The sequence below is a fragment of the Hyla sarda genome, chromosome 1 (assembly GCF_029499605.1).
Source record: "Hyla sarda isolate aHylSar1 chromosome 1, aHylSar1.hap1, whole genome shotgun sequence".
Lineage (NCBI taxonomy): Eukaryota > Metazoa > Chordata > Amphibia > Anura > Hylidae > Hyla > Hyla sarda.
Genome location: NC_079189.1, coordinates 186,761,776 through 186,789,285, shown reverse-complemented (window position 1 = coordinate 186,789,285; position 27,510 = coordinate 186,761,776). Strand labels below are relative to the sequence as shown.

General features: G+C 43.2%; 1 protein-coding gene across 3 annotated transcripts in view; it reads right to left on the bottom strand.

The window, feature by feature from the left end:
* MYOZ2 (myozenin 2) overlaps nucleotides 1-27,510 on the bottom strand; it is a 100,170-nt gene that overhangs the window by 31,273 nt on the left and 41,387 nt on the right. For all 3 annotated transcript variants that reach the window (XM_056565814.1, XM_056565796.1, XM_056565806.1), the window contains one exon: nucleotides 16,662-16,831. In XM_056565814.1, the coding sequence (XP_056421789.1) occupies nucleotides 16,662-16,831 (170 nt within the window). The remainder of the gene's footprint in view (nucleotides 1-16,661; nucleotides 16,832-27,510) is intronic.

The window sequence follows — 27,510 nt, the reverse complement described above, 5'->3', positions numbered from 1 at the left end:
TAATCTGGGGGACAACTATGCTGCCTAATCTGGGGGACAACTATGCTCCTAATCTGGGGGGACAACTATGCTGCCTGATCTGGGGGACAATTACCCGGCCCTCCACAATATTTTTAGTTTCTCATGTGGCCCCATGGGATAAATAATTGCCCACCCAATTCCTCCTCAACCCCGGACATTCCTTAACCTGGAGGCGCCCGGGGAAAGGAGAAAGTGAAGACAAGAGACTGGTGAGACCTCTCTGCAAAATTGTGTATTTAATGCAGTGTTTCCCAACCAGGGTGCCTCCAGCTGTTGCAAAACTATTACTCCCAGCATGCCCAGACAGCCTTTGGCTGTCCGGGCATGCTGGGAGTTGTAGTTTTGCAATAGCTGGAGGCACCCTGGTTGGGAAACACTGATTTAATGTTTTAATGTGTGAAACTATCTGCTGCGCTCTGTATCTAATCCTGTCATGTGCGATACTGTCTGCTGAGCCTGTGTATCTAAGCCTGTCATGTGTTATACTGTGAGCTGAGCCTGTGTATCTAATCCTGTCATGTGTGATACTGTGAGCTGAGCCTGTATATCCAAATTTGTCATGTGGGATACTATCTGCTGAGCCTGTGTATCTAATCCTGTCATGTGGGATACTGTCTGCTGAGCCTGTGTATCTAATCCTGTCATGTGTGATACTGTCTGATTAGCCTGTTTATCTGACGTTGCGCAGAGGGACGTCACGCGTCATCAGAGAGAGCCAGCGTTGCTGTCGCGCACCACCACTACCGCCGCCGCTGGTATAAATAGGGTTTTGGTAGGTATTCTCTAAATGTAATTTTTTTTGTGCGATATAGGAAAATTCCCCCCACATATATATTGTATCCCTCCAATCCCCTATGCCATTTCTTAAACCCCCCTCCCATCCCCCATGCCATTTCTTAAACCCCTGATCCCTCAGCCCCTGTGCAATCTGGTCCCTCCCCTTTTGTAGCTCCACCCTCACATAGCCACACCCATGACCGGTATTTTTCTGAGGGAAAGGTGGCAACCCTAACCGGAGATGAGAGGAGGCGGCAGTGGAACATGGGGCCCCGCTGGCAGACAGGGACACAGGGATTTAGCGCTCGCGGCCGGTGTTTGCTGCCGGAGAGCAGAGTGTAACAACTACACATAAAATGGAATGACACTTCATATGTCTGCATACAGGCTTTATGCCAATGGCTCTGCCATGTGTACATCACAATATGCTAAATGTAAATGGCACATACAACCTAGTCAGAAGAGGTCACAATCTGGTGCTCTGAACAGTCTAACGGTATAATGTTATGAATGTGAATGCAGTCAGCACCTGTAACGGAGCGTATCATGTGGGTACAGATTGACCAATCTTTATTATGGTGGGGCTGTGCTTTGTTTTACCTTATAGAGGCCTTCATTTAAAAAGGGTCTTTCCTAAATACGTAAGCCTTTTAATAAGGATTTTTAATAACTTTTAATGACTTTTGTTTGTAAGTTTCCCCTTCTTTGTCATCTCTGGATGTTTTTAGGGAAAAGCTAAAACAGAGAAGTTAGCACGAGAGAAAAGCATTAATTAAGTGGAGGATGTAAAACTTTATTATTATTAAAACAAAAGCCGAAAAATGCCAATGTGCTATGAAGGCTTATGTTGTGTTGATAATGGGCGACAATGCACCAGTAAACACAGCACTAAATCATAGGGTTGAGTTATATATCTGCTGAGAAATATATATGTGGAGCCAAATATTACCAGGAACAAACATTATTTGTCTTGTATTTTCCTTTTCGCATTGTGACCAAATCTTTATGTCTCTCAATATATATATATATACACACACACACATATACATAACTCATTGGGGTTTATTTTCTAAGAGTGGAGTGCAGTTTTCTTTGTGGGTTTTGATTTCTGACTGGTATTTTCCCAAGGTATTTACTAAAGTTTCCCTGCATTTTGCACTTTTTCCCTGATTTTTTTTTTTTTTTTTTTTTTTACACATGTTCAAATCCATCACATTTTCTGTGGAAACCTTAGTAAATATGTTGGTATTTTTCAAAACTTTCAGGGACACGCCCCCTTTGTCGGGACCATGCCCACTTTCCCCCGTGACCACGCCTCCTTTTCAGAGTTTTTCTTGTAAAATGGAGGGTTTTGTTTTTTTGGTCGCAAACTGTGTTGCATGGAACGTGGAGTGTAGTGTAAGTTTCTTTGTGGATTTTAATTCTCTACAATTTATTTTCCATGGTATTTACTAAGGTTTCCCTACATTTTCCACTTTCCCTTCACTTTACTTTTTTTACACATGTTCTGATCTGTAGGTTTTTCCTTAGCTCAAATCCACCACATTTTCTGTGGAGTAAATATGTTGTTTTTTTGCGAAAGTGTTGGGAACACGCCCCTTTTATGTGACCACACCCACTTTTGGGTTTTCTTAGCAAAATGGAGAGTTAGTCAGGTTTTTTTCAATTCTGACGCAAATTCTGGTGAAAATTCTGGCGGAGACAGAAATTCTGGCGCACAACCCATTTGCAATCTATATATATATATATATATATATATATAAAACTCAATGGCCCTGATTTACTAAGAGTGGAGTGTTTATTCTGAAGTGATTTCAATATCACTCGTCTTTTTTTTCAGGCTTATTTACTATTCTGTCACACATGTCGGTTATTTTTGTGTCGCACGTTTTTTTGTGTCGCACTAGTCAATTGTGTCGCACAAACTCCGACCTAAAGAAATTAGTTGTGAGAGTCAAAATGGTTTAGACTTGTTTGTTTAAAAATGTTTCCATGAATCAAAAGTATTCATATAATTTTTCAAACATTACAACAATTATCCTTGTTTATCAGCTTGGGTGTGAAAAAAAACACTGAGTGTTTTCTAAAGTGTCGGTTGTGCGACTAAAATTTCGGCGCAATAACCGAGAAAAAGAGTCGGTTGGACTTTAGTAAATGAGGGCCAATGTGTGTGTGTATGTATGTATGTATGTGTGTATGTTCCAGCATCACGTCCAAACGGCTGAAGATATGAATATGAAACTTGGCACACATGTTACTTATATGTCAACAACAAACATAGGATAGGTGATTTAACCCTTACTCACCCCTATTTGCCAGGGTCGGGGTTTTTGTTTAAAGTCCCATACAGGTCTATGGGAAATACATGTTACTGCATAACTTCCAAACGGCTGGAGATATTTCGATAATACTTGGTCATATGTTACTTATATGTTCACTTAAAATACAGGATAGTTAATTTAACCCTTAACTACCCCCATTTGTGAGGGTCAGGGTTTTTGTTTAAAGTCCCATGCAAATCAATGGGAAATGTATGTTCCCACATAACTTCCGTACGGCTGGAGATATTTCAATAAAACCTGGTACACATATTACTTATATATCAAATAAAAATATATGATAGTTAAATTAACTCTTACCTACACCTTTACGTAAAAGATGGGTTTTTGTTTCAAGTCCCATGCGAGTATATGGGACTTCCAGTACCTTATTCCACAAGCTCCACTCTGCATCTCTTGGTGAATGTACAAATCCGGCTTGCAAGCCATACCCCATCTCACAAAGAGAGGAGGTCGGGATTGGAGGTTGAGATATGAGGACGGGATAGGAGGTCGGGATAGGAGGTCGGAATAGGGGGTCGGGATATGATGTCGGGATATAAGGTTTTGATATGAGGACAGGATATGAGGACGAGATAGGAGGTCGGGATATGAGGTCGGGATATGAGGTCGGGATATGAGGTCGGGATATGAGGTCGGGATATGAGGACAATATATGGGGATGAGATATGAAGTCAAAAGCTTCCTTCCCAACAAGGATGAGGAAGGAAAAACCGGGCAACGCCGGATACTAAGCTAGTAGTAAATGTGGGCCAATTTGTGTATGTATGTGTGTGTGTGTGTGTGTTCCAGCATCACGTCCAAACCGCTAAAGATTAACATGAAACTTGGCACATGTTACTTATATGTCAACAACAAACATAGGATAGGTAATTTAACCCTTACTCACTCCCTTTTGCCAGGGTCAGGGTTTTTATTTAAAGTCCCATAAAAGTCTATGGGAAATTTATGTTACTGCATAATTTCAAGTCACCGTACAAAGATTTTTTAGTGTGTCAATCAAAATAATATCACCGAAATAAACACTAAAACTTAGCTTTTAATATATAGGTGAAAAAAAGGGAATGAATCCCAAACCACCAAAAACCAAACTGGCACAAAGCCATAAACAACAAGTCCAATCACAAGAGTTTGTCTATGTAAAAAATGCCTACCCCCAATCAGGGTTTACAACAAAGACAAACAACCTGCATGGATCTATACGACCGGTCCAACAAGTTGTTGCTGGATCGCTCGGATAGATCCACGCAGGTTGTTTGTCTTTGTCGTAAACCCTGATTGGGGGTAGGCATTTTTTACATAGGCAAACTCTCGTGATTGGACTTGTTGTTTATGGCTTTGTGCCAGTTTGGTTTTTGATGGTTTGGGATTCATTCCCTTTTTATTCGCATATATATTAAAAACTAAGTTTTATTGTTTATTTTGGTCATATTACTGCATAATTTCCCAACAGCTGGAGATATTTCGATAATACTTGGTCACATGTTACTTATATGTGAAATAAAAATATTTAATAGCTAAATTAACCCCTAACCTGCCCCCATATGTGAAGGATGGGGTTTTTGTTTCAAGTCCCATGCAAGTATATAGAACTTCTGGTGTCTTACTCCACAAGCTCCGCTCTGCATCTCCTGGTGAATGTGTCAGTCTGGCTGTGTCAGTCTGGTTCGCACCCGATGCGAGTCCCAGCCCTTCACTTACCATGCTCTTCTGACTCCTCTGCTGCTGCTTCTCAGCTCCGGCACGTGTGTCCCTGTCCCCTAGGGCGCTCTGAAATTTAAAGGGCCAGTGCGCCCATAATTATGTTACACACCTGACACTTGTCTATAAGTTCTTGCACCTCCCCCTTTTCCGTGCCAGATCTTCAGTGACACTATCCTGAGATTAAGCGTTCCATTTTGCCTGTTTGCCTTATCCGTGTATCCAGACCTTCCCGCTACGTTATTTGACTTTGCACCTTTGCCGCCTGCCCTGAACTTCTGCTATGTCTGACTACGCTACTGCCTTATCCTTTGGTACCTCGCCTTGCCCAGCTACCTTTGTGGTTGAGCTGTGTTGGGGGTAGCGGCCTGGGTGTCGCCTGCCGCAGCAAGCCCATCGTGTCTTGCGGCAGGCTCTGGTGAAGACCAGCGGCACCTTAGACTCCACTCCCCGATACGGTCCGAGTCACCAGCCACACAGGTTAGAGGATCCACATCCAGCTCTGTAACAGCAGGATCCGGCCATGGATCCCGCTGGAATCCCGCTGCCTGATAATCTGGATCTTGCTTCCATTGTGGCACTCCAGTCACAGCAGTTGGCCCGGCAGGAACAGCAGTTGAGCCAGTTATCCACCATGATGCAGCAGTTACTCACTGCTCAACAACAACAACCGCCACAGCCTCCTGCAATCTTGTCTCCCGCTCCTGCAGTTGTTTCCGGATCAAAACTCCGCTTGTCTCTTCCAGAGAAATATAAAGGGGATCCCAAGTCCTGTCGTGGTTTTGTGACTCAGTGCTCCATGCACATAGAACTCATGTCGGAACAGTTTCCTACGGAACAAGCAAAGGTGGCCTTCGTCATCAGTCTCTTAACTGGAAGGGCTTTGGCCTGGGCAACTCCGCTTTGGGATCACAGTGATGCTCTCACTACTAATCTCCAGGCATTACTGTTGGAATTTCATGGTGTCTTCGAAGAACCTGACCGAGCTTCCTCCGCTGAGTTGGCATTGCTGAGTCTATCTCAGGGCAATTCCTCTGTGGGCGAGTATGCCATATGATTTTGTACCCTGGCATCAGAGTTTTAATGTTCTTTGCGCTACCTTTAAAAAATGATTATCAAGCCATATCAAGGATGTCCTCACAGTTGGCATCCCGGATTGATATCCGTTTCTCTGAGCAACGTGAGGAACTACGCCAAGAAAGGAAGTCTGCAAGACCTCGGCACTTTCCTTGTCTGGCACCTGTTTTCCAGCAACCACCGCAACCTTCTACGTTGCCCCCCGCAGTGGAGGCTATGCAGGTGGATCGGTCTCGCTTGACCCTGCAGGAAAGAACTCGCTGACGAACTGAGAATCTGTGTCTATACTGCGCCAGTGCAGATTACTTCCTCAAGGATTGTCCTCTGTGTCCACAGTCACAGGGAAACGCTCGCACCTAGGGTTTGTGGGAGAGGCCTCCTTAGGTGTGAAAACCACCTCTCCATGCTTAAATTTGACGGTTCAGTTTTTTCTACCCTCCAAAGAGATCATCTCCATTCTTGCCTTCCTGGACTCTGGCTCAGCGATAAACTTAATTGATTGACTACCGAGGCTTGAATAAAATTACAGTAAAGAGGACTTCCGGTTCCGGCGCAGGGATGTGAGGAAGCACTTTCACCGGCTTCCGCCTGTGCAACTTTCACATACCCTACCAGCAGTTACTACCCGCACCAAATCGTGAACGGAGGGACGGGAGAATACGGTGAGGGCGCTGTAATCATTTATATGGAGTGGTACCTTACCAAACCGCCGGGCAGTCAGAGGATTCCCGGGGGCTTTTCTGGGGCCTCAGAAGACTCCAGCTCCATCATGGCTGCGGCAGCTGAGGAGAAGACGGCAGCTGGCCCCACCCACCACCCCACTCCACAAGCCAGCACAGCTATGCCGAAGCTACAGTCAGAGATGGACACCGCCATTCCGCCTATCACGGACCGGTATCAGCTGACACTGGAGCATGGAGCGGACCTGCCGTCCTCAGGTACCGGGGGTGAGATAGCCGGCGCCTTCTCCCGAGTGGATTTCAAGCTGCACGCTGCGGCTGTGGCAGAGCGCCTGTTCCCAGAATTACGAGCCGCCATGATTGAGACACTTTCGTCCACGCTACAATCGGTGCAGGTAGACCTGTTTAAAACTACCCAGCGTGTTACAGAAGTGGAAGACAGGGTACAGAAAGTGGAAGACAACTCTACTGCCTCCATATCGGCGATTAAACACGTCATGCATGAAACTGCTTACCTCAAAGAACGCATTGAAGTTCTGGAAAATAGATCCAGATGCAACAACCTACGCATGGTTGGTTTGCCTGAAATTGTTAAGCCCCAGCAACTACAACAGCTTTGTGAAACAGAGCTGCCAGAGGCCCTCGGCCTGATGCAACGGAGACGGGTGGAAAGAGCTCACAGGGTAGGTACCCCTATACAGCAGTCAGGGGACAGTCGCTCTCATAAAGATCCTTGCCTGAGACAAGTGATTATGCGCTACTTGGACTATAATGACAAGGAGGAAATCCTGCGAATCTTCAGAGCGTGCAAGACCCCACTGTTAATCCGAGGATTTAAGGTTGTTTTATTTGCCGACTACTCTGTTGAAGTCACCAAGAAGAGAAAGGCTTTTAGCTCCGTCTGCTCCTTCTTATTTAACAAGGGCCTTAAATTCCGGCTTCAATACCCTGCTATACTGCATGTTCAATCCCCGGACCGCTGCACCCGTACCTTTCACCATCCTAAAGAGGCTGCCGAATTCTTCTGCATCCTACCAGACCACCAGGACCCCATGGAAGACAGTTCTCCTACTCTCAACCCGATCTCGGGGGCCCCCTTCATCAGTCCTGAAAAGAAGAGATGCAGACGCCATCCAGGTTATCTACCCTCCAAAGTACACCCCTTCCAATGGCCTACTGCACACCCCACAGATTGTCCTGCTGAGACATTAACTATCCTGCGACAACTGGCTAAGGATCGTCACGTCCCGAATTCTCCGACCTGATGTTCTGGATGGTGATAGTAGACCTTTATGTCTTCCCCAACCATTGTTTACTAGTTGGTATTGTGCTTTACGCTTTCCTGCTTCCTATAGTCCAGAGACTTACAGCAACCCTATTGTGCCTTTGATTATAGGGAATGTCATTTATGTTATTTGAAGTTTCACATGAGTACATGATATGTTAAAATGTCATTACCCTTTGCACACATTTAGCTTACTATGCCCACCCTTGAACGACTCCATAAGATTAAGATATCATGCAAGAATCACTTACTTATGATTCCCCCCCCCCATTCCCCCACTAATGCTCCTAAGTGGCAGGGCCAGATGACCCAGTATTGCTAGATCTAGTATGAAACTGCACAGCTCCTTAAGGGGTTAATCAGGCCTGGCCAGAGCAGATAATGCAGGCAGTGCTAATCGCGCAGCTTGCATCATATGATAAGCGATGGCTGGGCAGGGAGCACAGTGTTCCCTCGCTCCATCAGCACTCAGCTATTGATTTGTATCGGTGTCTAAAAGACACTGATACATGTGAATTCCAGGACAGCGGCTGCCACCTCTGGCCGGTTACCTGAACCGGCAAGAGGTCCAGACGACTGGCCGCCAGGGTCCGGATCTGAACCACGGTTCACCAGTTGAGTACCGCTTTTATAACCCTAACCTACCTCATTTGCAAGGGTCAGGGTTTTTGTTTAATATCCCATGCATGTCTGGGAATGAATATAAGGTCCATACGGCTGGAACTATTTCTATAATACTTGGTACACATATTACTTCTATGTCAAATAAAAATATAGGATAGTTAAATTAACTCTAACCTACCCCCTTATGTGAAGGATGGGGTTTTTGTTTCAAGTCCCATGCAAGTATATAGGACTTCTGGTACCTTACTCCACAAGCTCCGCTCTGCATCTCCTAGTGAGTGCTTCAGTCCTGCTTGCAAGCCACACCCTCCCCACATGCCACTCCCATCTCACAAAGTCACGCCCACCATTTAAGCCACATACCCTTTTATTTTCTACCCTTTTGGGCATCGGTCTGGCTGGCAAATTATGCCCACACCCACAAAGCCACGTCCCCTTCTATTTTCGGCTTACAATATCTTCATCACAACTCAGCCCCACCTGAGGGCGGGATATGAGGATAATATATATATATATATATATATATATATATATATGGACAAGATATTGGGACAGGATAAAAAGTCAGGATATGAGGACAGGATATGAGTTTGGGATAGGAGGTGGGGATGTGAGGTGGGGATGTGAGAACAGGATATTAGGTAGGGATATAAGGTTAAGATATGAGGTTGGGATATGAGGATGGGATATGAGGTGGTGATATATGGTTGGGATATTAAGACAGGATATGTGGATGGGAAATTAGGTCGAGATATAAGGTCAGAATGTGAGGATGGGATATGAGGCTAGGATATGAGGACAGGATATGAGGACGGGATATGATGTCGGGGTATGGGGACGGAATGTGGAGTTGAGATATAAGGATGGGATATAAGGATGGGATCAAAGGTCGGGATATAAGGTTGAGATGTGAGGTCGAGATGGGAGGTCGGGATGTGAGGTGGGGCTGTGAGGTGGGGCTGTGAGGACAGTATATGAGGTCGGGATATAAGGTTGAGATATGAGATCTGGACATGAGGATGGGATATAAGGTTGGGATATGAGGTGAGGATATATGGTCAGGATATGAGGATAAGATATGGGGACAGAATATGGGATCGGTATGTGAGGACAAAATCCTCCTTCTTTGTCTCTTTTTCTCCCCACAATGATAAGAAGGAAAAACCGGTCTGGTTTAGGATATAAATAAATAAAAACATATAGCTTCATCCTTCCAAAAATATACAAATTTCCAGTCTAATTTGCCTTTTCCAATTTTTCATGAAAATCTACTGTATATCCTCATTAGCCTTCTCTATAAGGAAAAAGCATAGATTAAAAACGTCACATTATTAGCCATTAAAGGGTTAACAATGACAGTGTACACACTGTACAGGCTAATGAGACTTGTGAAGTCATATGTTTCCCTTTTCAGACAATGACTAATATTTTACAGCAGGAAGTCAATGACATAATGTCAGTCTATGAATACGGATTTACTGACGGAGCTGTCATAGTTGCTTTCATAGCTCGATGTATCATAAAGGAGAATGTTTTGGGCGCTGTGTACAGACACTACAGTACACAGTGTAGTCTAGTGTACGGCACTCAGACATATTATGATGTAACCTGTATCACTCTAATCTGAATTCAGTAAAGAAGAGCTATGTCCATGTTACTTCCGTTATTACAGAAATTATTGGTATCTCTTTATAGGGGGCTTTTTAACTGAGCTGTAAATGTCCTAATGTACACAAATGACATGAGCAGCAGTCATTATCGCTGGAAACAATTTAATAGTTATAAAACATTATGGACAGATTTCAATAAAATTAAAGAATATATTTGATAGCTTTAAAGGGGTAGTCCAGGATATGAAAAACATGACTGCTTTGATCCAGAATCAAGGCCATACCAGTCCTCAAGTTGTGTGTAGAATTACAACTTCCATTCGCTTCAATAGAACTGAGCTGCAATACAAACACACAAACTGAGGACAAGAGTAGTGTAGTTCCTTGAAGAATCCTGGATAACCCCTGTAACCTTGTAGGTGCAAAAGCATCCTCTGAATGCCCTCCAGAAATTCCTGCTTAGAGCTCTATGCAATGTTGAATCTCTCTCAGCTGAAGAAGCAAAGTAGAAGCCAAAATGTTATTACCGTGCAGGAATTGACAGCGGAGTTATCCTCACCAATCAACCATATAACTGCTCCAGAACCCACAGATAGCTCTATTTGAACACAAAATAAAATACACCAAAAATAGTGACCCATTAAAACTGAATTAAATTCTGATGTAATGGCAATATACCAATATAAGTATATAGCCCAACGCGTTTCCGCTGCATAAAGCAGCCTCCTTAGAGGAAACAATCATAAGGGAAAATTGCTCTTTCGGTCTGGTATATTAGACCATAAGATATTATAAAAAGAGGGTCCAAATATTGCTATTTAAATATGCATAGTGCGCAATACACTTATGGATAGACACTGAAAATACAATCATCCAATCAGGTCCAACACTGCATAAAGCAAAGCAAGTTGTATAATAAATACCGGATCAACAGATTTCCTGAGGGCACCTGTAAGAAAAATGGAGAACAAAAAAACATTGCTATAGATCTATCAGGTGGTTTCTGGAGCCATGCATCGGCTAGAAATGTTCTCAATACCTCCAATCCCCACAGGATACCTAGAAAATGAACAGAAAAAAATTCCCCTTTTAGGGGTACTGTACAGCACAGGGCACCTGGAAGAGAAATCACTGCCAGAACCTGGCTACTCACGTTACTGAAGTCTGGAACAGCATGAGCCCGAGCGCTACCTACAGTGGTAGGGAGCCAGTTACTGGCCACTGGCGCTCTGGCTCAGACTTCCGGCATGCGGGCTTATATCCAGAACACCGCTATCGCATGGTGCGAGTCCCGGTCATGTGGATCGCAGTATCGCAATCTCACGCAATCAGGATGCAGGTACGTGACCTAAATGGTCACATGACATACACTTTACGCAGTGGAAACGCGTTGGGTTATATACTTATATTGGTACATTGCAGAATCAGAATTTAATTCAGTTTTAATGGGTCACTATTTTTGGTGTATTTTAACCAAACTAGTAAAAGTCACGTTTTAAGAGCACTTCCTATGGGTTTATTCCCCTTTATTATTCACTGTTTGAAGCCTCCAGAACCGGAGGTTACTATCACTTACTCCATTGGGATAGCGTTCAGAAATAGTGGCCTAGATTTATCAGTGGTTGTGCTGATCACCAGTTACAGAAATATCTAAGGGGAACAGTCACGAGGCTCCGCGACTCCATTATAAGTAAGCTTTAAAAAGCCACTCAACCCGAAAGCACACATCTATTCCTTTCAGCACCCTAATTGCAATTCCAGAGCGCCATTTAGAGATTGCTATTGTATCTACTATGTTACTGTTATTTCTTAATCCCTCCAGGACGAAGGACGTCCAGGTACGCCCTTGCGTCCTGGTACTTAAGGACTAGTGGCGTACCTGTATGTCCTCCGGTTTTCTGGTCACTGCCGCACACAGGGCAGTAATCAGAATGGGATGCCTGCTGAAATTGTCCTGAGACCCCCTCATGTCGGCGATCACCGCGAATTGTGGCGATTTCGGGTCATTGGGTGACCTGATGACCTTGAAGAGGAGGGTGATCGGTGGTGTAATAAACAACACCAATTAACCTCTGTACCTAATGCTGTCCGACAAATAACATCCGGCAGTGGGAGGGTTAATCTCCCGTGACTCCTCCCTGCCTGCCCACACAAGGACGTTGGTGAGCAGAGCAGTACCTGTATGGAAAAGACCCCCCCTTGTGCCATCCATGCCCATTTTTGGGGGGGGGGGGGGGAGCAGACCTATTTTTTTTTTTCTGTACATAAAACATATTTCACCCGGTGCAGGGAGGGAAAGCTGCTCCAAGCCTGGAGAAGGGACGTATCACTGGAACAACAGCACCGTTTCGCGTCATAGACGCATCTTCTGTGATGAGAAATGATGCTGAGCTGCTTTCCCTCCCTGCACGGGGTGAAGTCAGTTTTATGAATGGACCTACTACAATAAAGTCCAACTCTGATTGCAACTATATGGTGAGTGCAGGCACATTATTTTTCCTCTCTCTGATATTTTGTGGAATTGCTATGTTCTGGCACCCCATTGAGACTTCACCAGGATTCTTCTTATTGTGATCAGAATAGCTGCTATTAAGAGTGTTGCAGTGCCCAACCCCCTCCAACCCCCCTCCCCCCCCCCCCACACACTACTTTGGACCTTTTTTTTTGTTAACGATGTGTATTTTAACGAACACACACCATTCATTAGGGCAAGCACACATACACACACCCCCCCACCCCCCAACACACACACACTCCATCCCATTCTGTGTTTTGAGGTGAGACCCATGGGGATACTCTAACAAAATCTGCATTAAAAAAATTCACAAATTCAATCCTAGTGCATATGACAGCATGAGCTGTAAATACAGTCCTGGCTTAGTGCTGGCTAAACCTTTCAGGGTAAATGATTTGTCTAGGAGAAAATACTAATGTCCTTATGTGCAATACTGGTAGAAACCTGTTCACGAAAACGCTAAATGCTACCAAAGGTGACTCTGCTGAATACTGATGTGAATTGAGTGCATGCAATATTGTTTTTTCTTATATTTCTGTATAGAAAATATACTGTAAATATCCCACCGAGCTGTAAAATCTGAGGACATTAAACATGACACAAATGTTTATGGGAAAAAAAAAAGTACAAATGCAGGAAAAATCCCTGCTGAGAAGAGTTTCTAACCTTAATTTAAAATCTAACAAAAACTTGTAAAGAAGTGAGGAAGGAAATAGACATATTGTTAGATCTGATCACCATCTGTTGTGTATATATAAATGAGGGTTGGTATATGCTGTCATAACTTTACAACATATATAGTCTCCTGTCACACTTTGACACATCTTTGCCCCTTAGGGCATTTTTACAACATATCTGGAGAAGGACACCACAATGTAGATGTTACAAATTAAAAACTGTAGATACTACACAGGTTATATCTACTTCTAGTGTAGAATCCGGTAGACTAAAGAATCTATAGAATCCGGTAGACTAAAGAATCTATAGAATCCGGTAGACTAAAGTTCTATAGAATCATCGAGCCTATAAAATATGGATCCCCCTTCTTCAAGTCTCTCTACTTCCCCAGATAATCTCCTTTGTTTCCTTGGTGATTTGCTGTGTTAAGGTGGCATGTGCTAATAAAACTCCAATGGTTGTTCTGGTTCCCAAACATCCCATGTGAACTATTTATTTCTAAGAAGCCAGACCCAGAAACTTCCAGCAGTCAACTGTTAACCGGGTGGCTGGGAAACAACACTATTATGTGGTTTCCTTTGTTTCTTAGGAAATTTAGTAGCAGGTCATTTAATTGCTTCCCTTGTTTTCTAGAAACATCTAAGCAAATGTTTGCCTTTTAAGACAGCCTTGTTGAATATTTGGAAGTTCAGTGGTGTTCATAGCTTAAAGATTTGTACATATAGAAATAATCATTACAAAAAACAACACACAATCTTTCTTATAGCAAACAATAATTAGGCAGGGGTTTTCAGCAAAAAAAAAAAAATGTGTGTATGGTGTCAAAATGAATATGTTATTATGCAGAATAAGTAGGTCACCCCATTTTACAGAATTAATAGGTCAACCTTTGACTTTCTTCCTGTAAGCCGCAAAGTCACGTCACAGACAGCAGAGCTCCATCCCTCCTCCCCCACCAGTGATGTGAAGAGGGGAGCAGGAAACCTTTCTCAGGCACAATAGTTTCTGTCAGTTTGCTGCCTCATCTAATGAGCAGTATTACCAGCTCCCCTCTTTCCATAACTAATCTCGTCACTTGCTGACAGGAGGGAAGGGAAGAAAGGAGTGACAGAGGTCTGCTCTCTGTGACTTGTCAACACAACTTACAGGAAGAAACCCACAGCTGAAATGAATGATGTGTTCACTTGGGATGATCACAATATATTAGTAATTTCCTTTTTATACATTTTGACTCCATAAACAGGTGGACAGCCCCTTTAAAGTCAGTTAGGAGCTCACAAGCATTAAACATTCTAGAAATCAGAGTCCACACCCAATGGGATATTATCCTATGACAAGTCAGAGAAAAATGCTTATATTCTAGGGGAAAAAATAATTGTAACACTCTGGCACGAGCTGAGAGTGCAGTGCATCCCAGAGACTTCTATTATAAGACCGTCCCTTGACAAAGAGCTGGGAGAGAATGCGCTAAGCATGTACTTCTCTTGGCTTGTTCTACTGAACACTCAGATCCTGACCAATTAAAACTCTATGACTTATCAAGTTTTTTTTTATAATGACACTGCCCATGTAAGTGTGCATACACATACAGCTGATTCTATGGGTTGGCTGCATACATAAAGATCAATGTGCACATCTATAGAATCAGCTATATAGATGAGTGTGATGGAAACAAACAAATCATGCTTCCCAAACAGCATTGTTTCTAAAGAAAAAAGAAAGAATGGAATTATTCCAGCTTATCTGGTTTTTCATAATCCAGTCATTAAACTGCTACCTAGCCATGTCCTGCACTGGCAGGACACTTTAGCATATCCAAGACTAGCCTTAAATGATCTGTATTCTTTTGCATATTGTGTAATGCTAACATCTAGGAAGGGCATGTTAATATCACACACTAATGACACACAACACTATGGACATATTAAGCCTTTGTCTAGTGCTGCATGAGTAAATACCGCCTTGTGGATCTATATATAACTGCCTATGTGTGTTTACATCCCTATTTCTGTATGTTTGTGTATATGTGCACCTCTGTGTATGCATTATCATTTTGTGATCATAATAAATACTGACCTCATTTTGGTGCTAGTATGATGAAAGTTTTTAGATTTGCATATTGTTTTATGAATTTGTTTCTGTGTTTATTATGTATTATATGGCAACATTACCTACATTAAAAAGCATTAACTATGTATGCCCTTTGCCTAGCAAGTACCTATACCTCCACGTATATTTGTAAGCAACTGCACATGCATACCCTTATGTATATAGATATACATTCTTTTGTGCAGAAAAATATATCACAATGTCAAGTTGTATTTATTTGTATTATTGTACCACTACAGTTTAATAAGAAGAAATGATAATAATCCAGATTTTTTATGTTATGTGATGGTCGATGGGCCACTAAAGTGCTTGTGATTGGTACCTATGTATAAGGTTATAAGGCTGAAATGCAAAGAAAACAAGCTACTGTATATACCAGTTTGTACTTTACAGAATACAAACTACTGTATATACCAGTTTGTACTTTACAGAATACAAGCTACTGTATATACCAGTTTGTACTTTACAGAATACAAGCTACTGTATATACCAGTTTGTACTTTACAGAATACAAGCTACTGTATATACCAGTTTGTACTTTACAGAATACCAGCTACTGTATATAAGTTTGTACTTTACAGAATACAAGCTACTGTATATACCAGTTTGTACTTTACAGAATACAAGCTACTGTATATACCAGTTTGTACTTTACAGAATACAAGCTACTGTATATACCAGTTTGTACTTTACAGAATACAAGCTACTGTATATACCAGTTTGTACTTTACAGAATACAAGCTACTGTATATACCAGTTTGTACTTTACAGAATACCAGCTACTGTATATAAGTTTGTACTTTACAGAATACAAGCTACTGTATATACCAGTTTGTACTTTACAGAATACAAGCTACTGTATATACCAGTTTGTACTTTACAGAATACAAGCTACTGTATATACCAGTTTGTACTTTACAGAATACAAGCTACTGTATATAACAGTTTGTACTTTACAGAATACAAGCTACTGTATATATCAGTTTGTACTTTACAGAATACAAACTACTGTATATACCAGTTTGTACTTTACAGAATACCAGCTACTGTATATAAGTTTGTACTTTACAGAATACAAGCTACTGTATATATAACAGTCAGTGCTAAACAGACAGTCCAACAGGGAAAACTTCTACAGCCCTTCAGGTTATGCTAGAGTGTGATTAATATTATACCATCATAATAGGCCATTTCTTTTCACTTCGTTATATATTATTCAGTCAGAAACATGTTTGCGTTACTTACATTGGTCTGTGGCCTCATTTCATAAGGAAAGTTTTCAAATGTGTATTTGTCAGATCTTCTCTGTCTCATCTTAAAAAGTCTTGCTCCTCGGTTGTTGAGGAGAGAAAGCTCTTCCAGCATGATGTCTCTGGGGACACTTATTTTTTTTCCTAGGTCAAGGTCATCTGACTCTGAAAAAGCAAAAACATACCATTATTCTCTTTATCAGGGGTGTACACAGGAATTGTAGGGCACCATAGCAAAAAATAAATCAGACGTGGAATGGTATTCAGTGTACGCAATCCTTATAGCATCCTTTAGTAACTCAGAAGTTACTGCACATAGCTATTGTTTACTACAATGAATCAGTCCAGGCTGTGTACCTTACAAAGCATTGCGTACGTACAATGAATACTACTCAATTTACTGCTAATCTAGCTAGGTTTGTGAGCCTTGTTTCGTCTCCCACTGAATGCATTGGCAGCTATATGAGTCTATTAATGTGTGAAGGGAAAAAGTCACAGTACAGTGCTGGGCTCCATGATGTGATAGGAACCCCAACATTGAGGTACTCCCTTTATGATAGTTATGTCTCTACACACACACACACACACACACATATATGCACTTATACCTACATATACACTATATATACCACTTATACATACATGTTTAAAAGAAAATTAGACCTTTATATAAGGGACAAAAACCACCAATAAAACAACGTGCACTAGTTGTTTTCTTTATTTAAAAAGTTTTAAAATTGTGCACTGATTTCATAATATAATATGTAATATTAGGATAAGGACACAAATAGCACACATGCAGTGTATTTCATGCTGTGAGAAATCCACTGCCACAGCCCTGTGTGTGCAGTAAAGTTTGGAGGTGGGCCCATGTGTCACAGTCATGTGGGCGCACATGGCCTGCCTCCAAATCTTACTGCTCACACAGGGCTGTGGTGGTGACATACAAAAATGTGCAGCGTTTTACCCTGTCAAATATGCTGCGTATACACTATGCGTGACCTTACCCTGAAGAGATATTTGTAAACATAAATTTTGAAAGGAATCAGTCCAAAATTTCAAACCAATGTAGATTTTATAATAAATAAATAATATTAATAATTATCTGTTACATGCTTACTCTTCATCTACATGGTTGGATTGAAACACTGCCCCCAGTTCTGCAAGAAACTACCAATATACTGAATTCAATTAAATTTAAAAAAGCATTTCTTTGTTCAGATGGTTAGTATTTTCCTTAGCAGATTTAGGCTGCACCTTCAAAAGTCTATTCGGTCTATTGGCCCAATATGTACACTGCTCAAAAAAATTAAGGGAACACTTAACCCCTTAAGGACTCAGGGTTTTTCCATTTTTGCACTTTCGAGAGACTGGTAAATGAGGTTTACAAAAAGATATAATTAATTAAGAAGTAGAACGACCTCTCAGAGATTCCGTTCTTTTTTCAGAGGTTTTTAAACCCTTAAGGGACTCAGGGTTTTTCCGTTTTTGCACTTTCGTTTTCTTCCTCCTTACCTGCATGCAGGAAAATGTATACGTTTAAAAATGTCCTCTTCTGACCCCTATAACTTTTTTATTTTTCCATGTACAGGGCGGTATGAGGGATCATTTTTTGCGCTGTGATCTGATGTTTTTATCGGTATGATTTTTGTTTTGATCGGACTTTTTGATCACTTTTTATTCATTTTTTAATGGTATAAAAAGTGACCAAAATACGCTTTTTTGGACTTTGGATTTTTTTTGCGCGTACGCCATTGACTGTGCGGTTTAATTAACAATATATTTTTATAGTTTGGACATTTACGCACGCGGCGATACCACATATGTTTATTTTTATTTACACTTTTATTTTTTTATGGGAAAAGGGGGGTGATTCAAACTTTTATTAGGGAAGGGGTTAAATGACCTTTATTAACACTTTTTTTTACATTTTTTTTGCAGTGTTATAGATCTCATAGGGACCTATAACACTGCACACACTGATCTCTCATGCTGATCACTGGCGTGTATTAACACGCCTGTGATCAGTGTTATCGGTGCTTGACTGCTCCTGCCTGGATCTCAGGCACGGAGCAGTCATTCGTCGATCGGACACTGAGGAGGCAGGTAAGGGCCCTCCCGGTGTCCTGCAAGCTATTCGGGACGCTGCGATTTCACTGCGGTGGTCCCGAACAGCCCGACTGACTAGCCGGAATACTTTCCCTTTCGCTTTAGAAGCGGCGGTCAGCTTTGACCGTCGCTTCTAAAGGGTTAATACCGCACATCGCCGCAATCGGCGATGTGTGATATTAGCCGCGGGTCCCGGCCGTTGATGAGCGCCGGGACCGACGCGATGTGATGCGGGGTCGCAGCGCGACCCCGCTTCATATCGCAGGAGCCGGCGCAGGACGTAAATATACGTCCTGCGTCGTTAAAGGGTTAAACAACACAAGGTAACTGCAAGTCAATCACACTTCTGTGAAATCACACTGTCCACTCAGGAAGCAACACTGATTGACAATCAATTTCACATGTTGGTGTGCAAATGGAACCAACAACAGGTGGAAATTATAGGCAATTAGCAAGACACCCCAAGTAAAGGAGTGGTTCTGCAGGTGGTGACCACAGACCACTTCTCAGTTCCTATGCTTCCTGGCTGATGTTTTGGTCACTTTAGAATGCTGGCAGTGCTTTCACTCTAGTGGTAGCATGAGACGGAGTTTACAACCCACACAAGTGGCTCAGGTAGAGCAGCTCATCCCAGATGGCACATCAATGCAGGCTGTGGCAAGAAGGTTTGCTTTGTCTGTCAGCATAGTGTTCAGAGCATGGAAGCGCTACCAGGAGAAAGACCAGTACATCAGGAGACGTGGAGGAGGGCAACAACCCAGCAGCAGGACTGCTACCTCCACCTTTGTGCAAGGAGGAGCAGGAGGAGCACTGCCAGAGCCCAAAATGACCTCCAGCAGGCCACAAATGTGCATGTGTCCACTCAAACGGTCACAAACAGACTACATGAGGGTGGTATGATGGCCTGATGTTCACAGGCGGGGGTTGTGCTTACAGCTCAACACTGTGCAGGACGCTTGGAATTTGCCAGAGAACACTAAGATTGGCAAATTTGCCACTTGCGCCCTGTGTTCTTCACAGATGAAATCAGGTTCACACTGAGCACATGTGACAGACGCGACAGAATCTGGAGATGCCATGGAGAACGTTCTGCTGCCTGCAACATCCTCCAGCATGACTGGTTTGGCGGTGGGTCAGTAATGGTGTGGGGTGGCATTTCTTTGCATGTGCTTGCCAGAGGTAGCCTGACTGCCATTAGGTACCGAGATGAGATCCTCAGACCTCTTGTGAGAACATATGCTGGTGCGATTGGCCCTGGGTTCGTCCTAATGTAAGACAATGCTAGACCTCATGTGGCTGGAGTGTGTCAGCAGTTCCTGCAAGAGGAAGGCATTGATGCTATGGACTGGCCTGCCCATTCCCCAGAACTGAATCCGATTGAGCACATCTGGGACATCATGTCTCGTTCCATCCACCAACGCCACATTGCGTCACAGACTGTCCAGTTGGCGGATGCTTTAGTCCAGGTCTGGGAGGACATCCCTCAGGAGACCATCCGCCACCTCATAAGGAGCATGCTCAGGCATTGTAGGGAGGTCATACGGGCATGTGGAGGCCACACACCCTATTGAGCCTCATTTTGACTTGTTTTAAGGACATTACATCAAAGTTGGATCAGCCTGTAGTGTGGTTTTACACTTTGAAAGTGTGACTCCATATCCAGACCTCCATGGGTTGATAAATTTGATTTCCATTGATAATTTTGTGTGATTTTGTTGCCAGCACATTCAACTTTGTAAAGAGGAAAGTATTTAATACGATTAGTTCATTCATTCAGATCTAGGATGTGTTGTCTTAGTGTTTGAGCATTGTTTAACCGATCAGTCTTATACAATGCAGTCAAAGTAAATGACAAATTTACAATAATAGACTGAGTAATAATGGCACATTGTAGCACAATTTTATCTGGACACATATTCCAGAAATGCCCTGCAAAATCAAATTTGTCTTAAATGGGCACTGTCATGAAAACAAAAAATTGATATGTTGTAGTACTTCAGTACTACAACATATCTCTAATATACTTTAATAAAAAAAAGTGATTTTAAAACAGTTTAAAATCACTTTTAAATTCGGCCACTAGGGGTCGCCCTCCTAGTGGCCGAATGCATTCAGCAGTGACGTCACCACTGAATTTCGACTCGTTGAAGCCTGGCAACGAGTCGAAATTCAATCACTCCTGTGCTCGCTCCCGCCTGTCAATCAGACAGGCGGGAGCGAGCGCTTTGAAGGAAGAAGACGCGCGCAGGCTCGGGGACAAGGTAAAGTATTATGTTCACTGTATTATGTATACTGTTCACCTATACAGTATGCCTCCAGTTCCCCCACTACAACTCCCAGCATGCCCTGGGAGTTTTAGTGGGGAAGCCTGGAGGGACACTGTATAGGTGAACTGAGGGGGAGTGGGTTGAGCGGAGCGCCGGGGGGGGGGGGGGGGGGGGGGTTGCGGGCTGCGCGCTGTGGAGGGAGTACTCTGGGTGAACTAAGAGGGAGGGGGAGTGAGTTGAGTGGCGCGACGGGCCGGGGGCGGGGGGGTTTGCGGGCTGCGCGGCGGGTGATGTGCTCCGGTGTTCACCTATACAGGGTGCCTCCAGTTGTTTCCCCACTACAACTCCCAGCATGCCCTGACAGCCAATAGATGTCAGGGCAAGCTGGGAGTTGCAGTGGGGAAAAAGCTGGAGGCACCCTGTATAGCTGAACTACGGGCGGAAGTGCCGTCCCCAGCAGGTATCAGTGACGTGGTGCCTGCTGGGGAAGTCTGCCTGGTAGTGAGCACACTACCAGGCAGACAAAAAAGCATTTTTAATATGTAAAAAAAAAAAATTAAAGGCAGGGAGGGGGTTAGGGATAGATGGGTAATAGGCAGGGACAGAAAAGAAAAAAAGTGATGGTGGGAGCTACCCTTTAATCAATGTCAGAAGAACAAAAAGCCTACACATGCCATTGCTACCAGGACTGCTAGAAGATGCCAGACATGTGGTCAGGGTAATATCGTCATCGTGTCTACATCAAGCACATAACACACATTTTTACTGGCATAGTGCCTGCTAAAGCAGTCAACATACTTGTTTTTTCATAGGGGCTCATTATTGGAAATTATAAGGTTATTTCATTGAGATGTGGGACTGGAATGGTCTAGTCTGTGGTCTGAAATAATATTTATTTCCGTGTTACAACCTACTCAGTCTAACAAAATATACTGTTTGAAGATTTCAGACTTCCTTCTGATAAAACGTCTGCTTTGAGATGTTAGCCTGACCAAGCCCAACGGGGAAAACTCTCGATGTATTCTTCTAATGCAATTAAAAACAAAAACAACTTATGTACCCACTTCATAAATTAATTTTTTATTTCAATAATACATTGTTTATTACAATGTTTGTCAATACTGGGTAATGATGTGGAAAATAACTATTTCAACCCGTTCAGAACTAAACATTGTTTGTCAGGACCTCACAAAATTTAGAATTTTGCATTTCATCTTTCAGGAAATTATAATGATTTATGCCTTGATATAGCCATATAAGTATCACTGACGTAAAGTATGTCACATCTTTATAACATTCACTGCTCTAAAAACAAAAGAACACTAAGATAACACATCCTAGATCTGAATGAATGAACTAATCGTATTAAATACTTTTGTCTTTACATAGTTGAATGTGCTGACAACAAAATCACACAAAAATTATCAATGGAAATCAAATTTATCAACCCATGGAGGTCTGGATATGGAGTCACACTCAAAATCAAAGTGGAAAACCACATTACAGGCTGATCCAACTTTGATGTAATGTCCTTAAAACAAGTCAAAATGATGCTCAGTAGTGTTTGTGGCCCCCACATGCCCGTATGACCTCCCTACAACTCCCGGGCATGCTCCTGATGAGGTGGTGGATAATCTCCTGAGGGATGTCCTCCCAGACGTGGACTAAAGCATCCGCCAACTCCTGGACAGTCTGTGGTGCAACATGGCGTTGGTGGATGGAGACCTTCATTGTAACGCTGCTTGCAGCGCTCCGGTCTGCGAGTCTGACCGGGAGCGCTGCTCTATGTCCCTTGGCGGGGATGCGACCCCCGCGGTGGGATGTGCCCGCCCGCGAGTCGCATCCCGTGTCTCTTACCGGCCCTGTCCTTCTGCTCAGTCCCGGCGCGCGGCCCCGCTCTCTAGGGCGCGCGCGCCGGGTCTCTCAGATTTAAAGGGCCAGTGCACCATTAATTGGTGCCTGGCCCAATTAGTTCCTAAGCACTTCCACTCCATAAAAACCCACTTCCCCTTCCTGTCCCTGCCGGATCTTGTTGCCTTGTGCCCTGAGAAAGCGTTTGTGTGTTCCATTGCCTGTGTACCCAGACCCTTGCCGTTGCCCCTGACTACGAACCGTTGCTGCCTGCCCAGACCTTCTGCTATGTCCGACCTTGCTCTTGCCTTATCCTTGTGTACCGCGCCTGTCTCAGCCGTCAGTGAGGTTGAGTCGCTATCGGGTGGAACGACCTGGGGGCTACCTGCCGCTGCAAGTCCATCCCGCTTTGCGGCGGGCTCTGGTGAAAACCAGTAACCCCTTAGATTCCGTTCCCCTGGTACGGCCCATGCCATCACCTCACTGACACAGAGGATCCACCACCCGTGTCCTCTCCGCATACCAGTCCGGATCCTGACACTCATGGAGTCTGTTTCTGACCGTTTGAGTGGACACATGCAAATTTGTGGCCTGCTGGAGGTCATTTTGCAGGGCCCTGGCAGTGCTCCTCCTGCTCCTCCTTGCACAAAGGCAGAGGTAGCAGTCCTGCTGCTGGGCTGTTGCCCTCCTCCACGTCTGCTGATGTACTGGACTGTCTCCTGGTAGCGCCTCCATGCTGTGGACACTACGCTAACAGACACAGCAAACCTTCTTGCCACAGCTCACATTGATGTGCCATCCTGGATGAGCTGCACTACCTGAGCCACTTGTGTGGGTTGTAGACTCTGCCTTATGCTACCACTAGAGTGAAAGCACTGCCAGCATTCTAAAGTGACTAAAACATCAGCAGTGGTCTGTGGTCACCACCTGCAGAACCATTCCTTTATTGGGAGTATCTTGCTAATTGCCTATAATTTCCACCTGTTGTCTGTTCCATTTGCACAACAGCATGTGAAATTGATTGTCAATCAGTGTTGCTTCCTGAGTGGACAGTGTGATTTCACAGAAGTGTGATTGACTTGGAGTTACATTGTATTGTTTAAAGGGGTTATCCACCATAAGGTGACTTTAGTACGTACCTGGCAGGCAGTAATGGACATGCTTAGGACGGATCTGCGCTTGTCTTTGGGCTAAATGGCCGTGTTGTGAGATTACCATAACACTGTGGCTAGCTTTTTGTGAACTGGTATTTCCTGCTAGATTTTTCTTTTTTGACTACAAATCCCATAATTCCACTTTCCTCCCTCCCACACATCAGCCACTTCACCCATTTAAACATAAATGAGCTGCATCCATTCAAAAGACCTGTGGTTTTCAATCAGGGTGCCTACAGCTGTTGAATTAGTTGCAGATTGATCCCTCCACCCATTGAAACAGACAGGCTCCCTTTCATCAGCTGACTAGTGAGTCAGGTCTGAGCCGCATTGCAACCTGGGAAAATTCTGAGACAACAGTCATTTTGTATGCTGGTAAAAATAAATATTGAGGTGAAAAATCACAGAAGAATTGTGAGAAAACTGTCACACACAGGTACAGACACTATATTATGAACAACACTAACTTTACAGCCCCTGTAGCATAGCCAAATAAAAAAAATAAAAAATCCTGGAATACCACTTTAAGTGTTCCCTTTATTTTTTTGAGCAGTGTATTATTGTGGTTATACGGTTGGCAAGTATGTGCACGATATTCTTTTTGTCTTATAACGTAAGGTTTTTTAGTTTTTTTTAAAATAGTTCCATACTAGTGTCTGCCAGTATATTGCACCTATGCATACTAGGACACAGACACCTGTGAGAACGTAACCCTGATGCTTTGTTTTCTGTTTCTCATTAGAATTTCCTGACAACCAATCAATCCTACTAGAAACTATATTCCACAATTATAAAACAAATTTTAATCAGTTTTATTTTACATGGGGTAAATCTGGTTCTGTGATAGGAAATCTGTAGACAAGTTGCATTTTCACAGTTTTATTTAGTTTATTTTTACTTTAGTGGCCTAGAAGCTCTCACTTGCCAGCTGTTGGGAAACCCATGGGAACTTTGTGTTACGCCATATGGTACCCCTGCTAAATACCTGCTAAACTGCTCTTAGAGAATATCACAGAAATACTGCAGCAAAATAACAGGCACATTGTAGTACAGTATGCGCCCACAGAATTCTATGACTACTGCATTATAAATCTGTACCATAAATTCGTTATTTCTTTTAGGCTGGGTTCACACATAGTATTTCGGTAAGTATTTTAGACAAGACCAAAAATGGATTCAGATTCAAAACACAGAAATAAAGTTTTTTTCTATGTCAGTTCCACTACTTGTTTAAGCTAACAATACCGACCAAAAACGATGTCCAAACCCAGGAGCCAGAGGTTCCTCATCACTCCAAGACACTTCTCTTAAAACACAGTGGGGGTCATATTCAAAACTCTACACATCAAAAAGTGTGCCTTTGCTAAAAAATTTCAAAGGGGTAAGTCCATTTTACATCAAAAATTTAACACCAGCTTTTTGCGTGAGATGCTTCTACCAGAATTTTCAGGGATGTCAAATTTGGTGCCAAGATTGGAAATGACTGAAGGTTGGATAACTGCACAGTGATCTCCAAACTGTGGCCCTCCAGATGTTGCAAAACTACAAATCCCAGCCTGCCCAGTAACAACAACTATGCAATGTATCACCCTGCAGACGTGGCAGGCTTAATGGGTATACACCGCCTGTGTGTCGTGTTATTATTGTTCTGAAGATGCGTCAGTAACAACAACTACGCCATGTATCTCCCTGCCTATATACAGATGTGTACAGAACGACTATGTGCGAAACTGTCATATAACAGCTATGCGTGGCTGTACCACCAAACTTGATGAACCTATACTCAGGCCAACTACATGCGTGTATGCACCGCCGAAAGGAACGCACATGTGGCCAACCACAACCGATGACAAAGAACATGCATGCATGTAGTAACTATTATGACCACATACCTGCGCACAGGGCCACACCCTATGCGCTGTATGAGCATGTGCGCGGCACAAAAACTGCGAGCGCGTGAATAAAATACCGTTAACATATGAACAGAATGACACTGAGCGTATGTACCAGTGATAAGTACAAGGTGTTTGACTGCCATGAACGTAACATGGATAGAAAGAACGTAAGACCATGAACATGCCCAGAATATATGAGCAGCATAAATGCTAAATTTGTGGACCGTGTAAACGCCAGCGAGTGAGAGAATAACCATGAGGTCAACAGCATAAACGAGTTTGCACAGTATAAATGCTGTGAATATATCGTCAGTGAGTATATGTACCGTATAATGATATTAGCACATGAAACTGTATACATACTATGCGCATACGAGAAGTGTGTCATAAGCGTATGAATTAACCATGAGAGTACGGACGATAAGAAACTCACGGAGTTATCAAACCGTGAAGATGCTCTACTCGTGTGCACCCTGTACCAGTAATGCCCATTATAAACCAAGCGTATGAACCGTATGGATACCATGATCGTGCAAATAACGAGTATTACACTGTGTATACTATGATTTCATTAGATGTAGCCTGTGTTATATCTCTACAGAGCAGTGCACCTTACTGTATACCGTATGCTAAATTGAAACAAGACACTCTGCAGAGCATTGCACTACCACACACAGCACATGCTACCCTGCAACGAGATCCTCTGCAGTGTATTGCACCACACCAAACATAGTACATGCCACCCTGTGTTGCAACAAGACCCTTCACAGAGCACTGCACATGCTAACTGTAACGACACTCTGCAGAGAATTGCACTATACCCTATATAGTATGTTATATTGAAATCATCCCATCTGCAGAGCATTGCACTAACTGTATAAAGTTTGTTTGTAATGAGACCATCTGAGAATATTGCACTATACTGGTTACAGTATATATTATATTGTAACGAGACCATCTGCAGAGCATTGTACCATAACTGTATATCATGTATACTATATTGTAACAAGACCAACTGCAGAGCATTGCACCATAACTATATATCATGTATACTATATTGTAACCAGACCATCTGCAGAGCACTGCACTATACTGTTATACAGTACATGTTGTATTGTAACAAGACCCTTTGCAGAACATTACACTGTACCATATACTGCAAGGGCACCATATACCCCGCAGAGCACCGCAGCACACAGCAAAAGTGATATTGCAATGACTCTTTGCAGACTATTGCACCACACTGTATACAGCAAACATTATATTGAAACAACCCTCCGCAGAGCATTGCACTATACTTTAGATTAACGATAGCAGACAAGCTGACAAGAACGCCTAACAAGCGGCCATGCAGAGAACTGGGCAGCTGCCGCAACCTGACCCAAGGGCATATACAATTGTAGCTGTGCGGGTGGCGGGCGGTCCACATGTCGCCATGAGGCAGCTAGCGGGCTGCGCGAGATGCTGAGGCTGCGCCACCCCCAGCACCGATTTAACTCACCTGCTTGCCGCTCCTGGACCCCACTACCGCTGCGGGCAGAGCCAGCCAGAACCATACCTGCCCTATA